At 44.2% G+C, this 2,730-nt stretch overlaps 1 protein-coding gene across 2 annotated transcripts; it reads right to left on the minus strand.

The window, feature by feature from the left end:
- Positions 1 to 43: 43 nt before the first annotated feature.
- On the minus strand, positions 44 to 1,923 carry LOC119585596 (ras-related and estrogen-regulated growth inhibitor-like protein). 2 transcript variants are annotated; one of them, XM_037934263.1, is made up of 3 exons: positions 1,588 to 1,923; positions 1,293 to 1,471; positions 44 to 1,175 (listed from the first exon to the last, which is right to left on the minus strand). In XM_037934263.1, the coding sequence occupies exons 1-3, from the start codon at positions 1,715 to 1,717 to the stop codon at positions 786 to 788; spliced, it is 699 nt and encodes a 232-aa protein (XP_037790191.1). In that variant the 5' UTR covers positions 1,718 to 1,923; the 3' UTR covers positions 44 to 785. The 2 variants fall into 2 exon arrangements, with proteins under 2 accessions (XP_037790191.1, XP_037790192.1); XM_037934264.1 differs by having other exon boundaries at positions 44 to 1,172; positions 1,588 to 1,919.
- Positions 1,924 to 2,730: the final 807 nt, after the last annotated feature.

Genomic DNA, 2,730 nt, shown 5'->3' on the forward strand with positions numbered 1-2,730 from the left:
TCTCATAAATAAAAGCAGGTATGATCGATCAAAGAAACACAAGTAAATATTCATATTGTATTGAAGGAAATAAATTATAAAAATACATATAGCTTAGAGCACATTATTACTAATATCACAGATTAAGTACATAATTGTACAAAGAGCTGCAACAGATGCAGGAAGCACGTACAAGAAGTCACGCTTCCACTCTGCGGATGACGTCACACTCTCCCGCAAGCCGTCAGCGTCCGCATTCCTCGGTCAATCTGGAGCCCCATGTTTATGCTTTTTTCATGCGCACGCCAATTCACGTGTTTTCCGATGGGCGTTTATTCAGTTTTTTATTTGGTCCTTCTCATCGGAAGATCCACGTGTGCGAGCGAAGGTGGTCATCGTATCTCTTCTCCAATCCTTTTTACGAGCCAGTGATTATGGGAGATCGCGATCGTTCTTTCAGCGCGCGGTTATCAAGACTTCCACTCGCCAACATCACTGCGGCTCCGTAGGTATTCTACGGCATGGTCTTCACTTACTTTGCGAAGTTCGCATTCCTCTTTTAATTTGTGAACATCCACGACCTTACGTATCTAAAGCTTCTCACTTGCTGCTTTACACAATAACTCTAAATATCACAACAAACCACAAAGGTACACCGAACAATAAATATGTTATATTCATGTTCGTTCATTCTGAGTTGGAAATTTCAGAATGACTGAAGATCACGAGAATTCTTTGGATTATGTAATAGTTATGTGCAGCACTAAAACATGTTGCCATAAGCTGGAACAGTAAATGGTTCACACTCATATCTGCCGGCTGCACCTGACCAGCTTGCTGCGCTCCTCTTTGTCCAGAATGATGAGCTCGGTTATGGGCTGGGGGGGCGGGGAGTGGCGGCCGATGAGCGACCCGAGCATTCGCGTGACCGAGAGCTTTCTCTGCTTGGGAGACCCGCTGTTGATGTTACTGCCGCTAGCGATGGTGCGCTGCATCTTGACTTCCTTCAGGAAGTGGTCTAGGACTCCCGTGAGGGGAACGCAGCTCTCCGCCGTCGAAACCTCGACGAACCGAGCGCCGTGATTGAGTGAGAGGGACTTAGCTTCCACTTCCTCGACTTCGCGGAGGTGATGCAAGTCGCTCTTGTTTCCCAGCATCAAAACACATGACGGCGCTCGCCGTTCTGACAGTTTCTGATGGGCAAGAAGAAAAGGTCGTCAGTTATGTTACATATTTGGAATTATATTACTATCACTACTATCCACCGAATCCCTCACATAAAGTCATGAAATAAAGAATCAAGAAATATTTACCTGAATTGTGCTAGCAGCCCATCTGAAGGATTCCTTGTCAGTGACGGAGTAGACAACAACGAAGGCCTCGGCCCACTGCAGATGAGTGTCTGAGGACTCGTCGCAGCTGGCGGAGGTGTCCATGATCTCCACTGGTTGCGGCGTCCCGTCCACCTGCAGGACGCACTTGTACAGCATATCTGTAATGATGAAGGAAAACACTCGGTATAAAGAGCGAGTTACAGACGGTTAACATTTATGATGCCGGAAACTTTATTTTAATCCAAAGACATAATGGAGTTGGGACAAGGCCTACCTGTATCAGACCGATATTCCCCGATGAACCTCTTGGTAAGGTACCGAACAGTCAGGGCAGACTTGCCCACCTGACTGGTTCCTAGGACAGCAATTCGAATCGGGCACATGTTCCTCTCTTCTGTTCGCATACTCCTGCTACGACAAACAACGTTATTCCTCCTGTCCACACGATTTCTTTGTCTGTTAAAACTTTATGTGATTGTCAGTCACTCCAGTGTGTTCACAATAGTCCACGAACACTGCACAATGTCCCTGCCGAGAGTATGGCTGAGGATTACGTCTAAGCACTCTATGAGAACGATAGCCTGGAGGGTTGTGAGTGGGTTTTCCGTGGGCGCGTAGCTATATAGCTTGCGGCTAGAGTTGCCAGCCAGTAAATCACTCTCCATGCTTCTGAGCTTGACAGAACGCTGTTTATCCGTTTTCAAATATTTTGTATTTTTCTATCCTCAGTAGAGGCGACCATGCATTAAGGAAATGCGGACGGTCAATTACGTAGATTTGAAATATGTCAGTGAAGGAAACAATAAAAGAAATATTTTGGAGAAATGAGGCATTGTTAAGGCTACGCTCCCTCTTGTGAGATAAGAGTTTCCGTTGAACACTCAAGCCTCACACCTCTTGGCTGATGCGTAATACTTCCCTGCTTCGGTCGCCCATTATCCGGACTACGCGCATGGCATGCATGTCCTAGAGTGGCGAGTTGCGCTGAAGTCATGGGAATAAATAGACGAAACTCAAGATGTACGTTTACTGTGCATGCGAAGTTAGTTCATCACAAAGGATTCCTACAATACTTGCAACAAAATCCGTATGTTGAGGTCAACAGCTACACTTTCATACGAAATCATATTATCAATGGACTTGTTATTTCCTATCCCACGAACAGCTTTCAAGAAGACTGGTGGAAAAAATATAAAAAAAAATACAAGGACCATTAGAAGGATTTTTTCCTTAGTTTTCGTATAGCATTATTATTGATCAGTTTCATACTTCTCTGCTATGATAATTCTTATATAAAAAAGAAATTATGCACATTCCTTCCCTATTATGCACACTTTATATGAAAGAGTGCGAGTATTTTTACAAATAAAAGCACGTTAAACTCTAAGGGAAGTTTAAGCTATGTTTCACATAAAGA

This window comes from Penaeus monodon, chromosome 20 (genome assembly GCF_015228065.2).
Source record: "Penaeus monodon isolate SGIC_2016 chromosome 20, NSTDA_Pmon_1, whole genome shotgun sequence".
Classification (NCBI taxonomy): domain Eukaryota; kingdom Metazoa; phylum Arthropoda; class Malacostraca; order Decapoda; family Penaeidae; genus Penaeus; species Penaeus monodon.

Bases quoted from the DNA above. Each gene is read 5' to 3' on its own strand.
- LOC119585596 (XM_037934263.1), bottom strand. From the start codon at position 1,717: ATGCGAACAGAAGAGAGGAACATGTGCCCGATTCGAATTGCTGTCCTA. The intron at 1,472-1,587 runs GTAGGCCTTGTC...TCATCATTACAG, and splicing joins GGAATATCGGTCTGATACAG to ATATGCTGTACAAGTGCGTC. The intron at 1,176-1,292 runs GTAAATATTTCT...CTTCTTGCCCAT, and splicing joins GGGCTGCTAGCACAATTCAG to CAGAAACTGTCAGAACGGCG.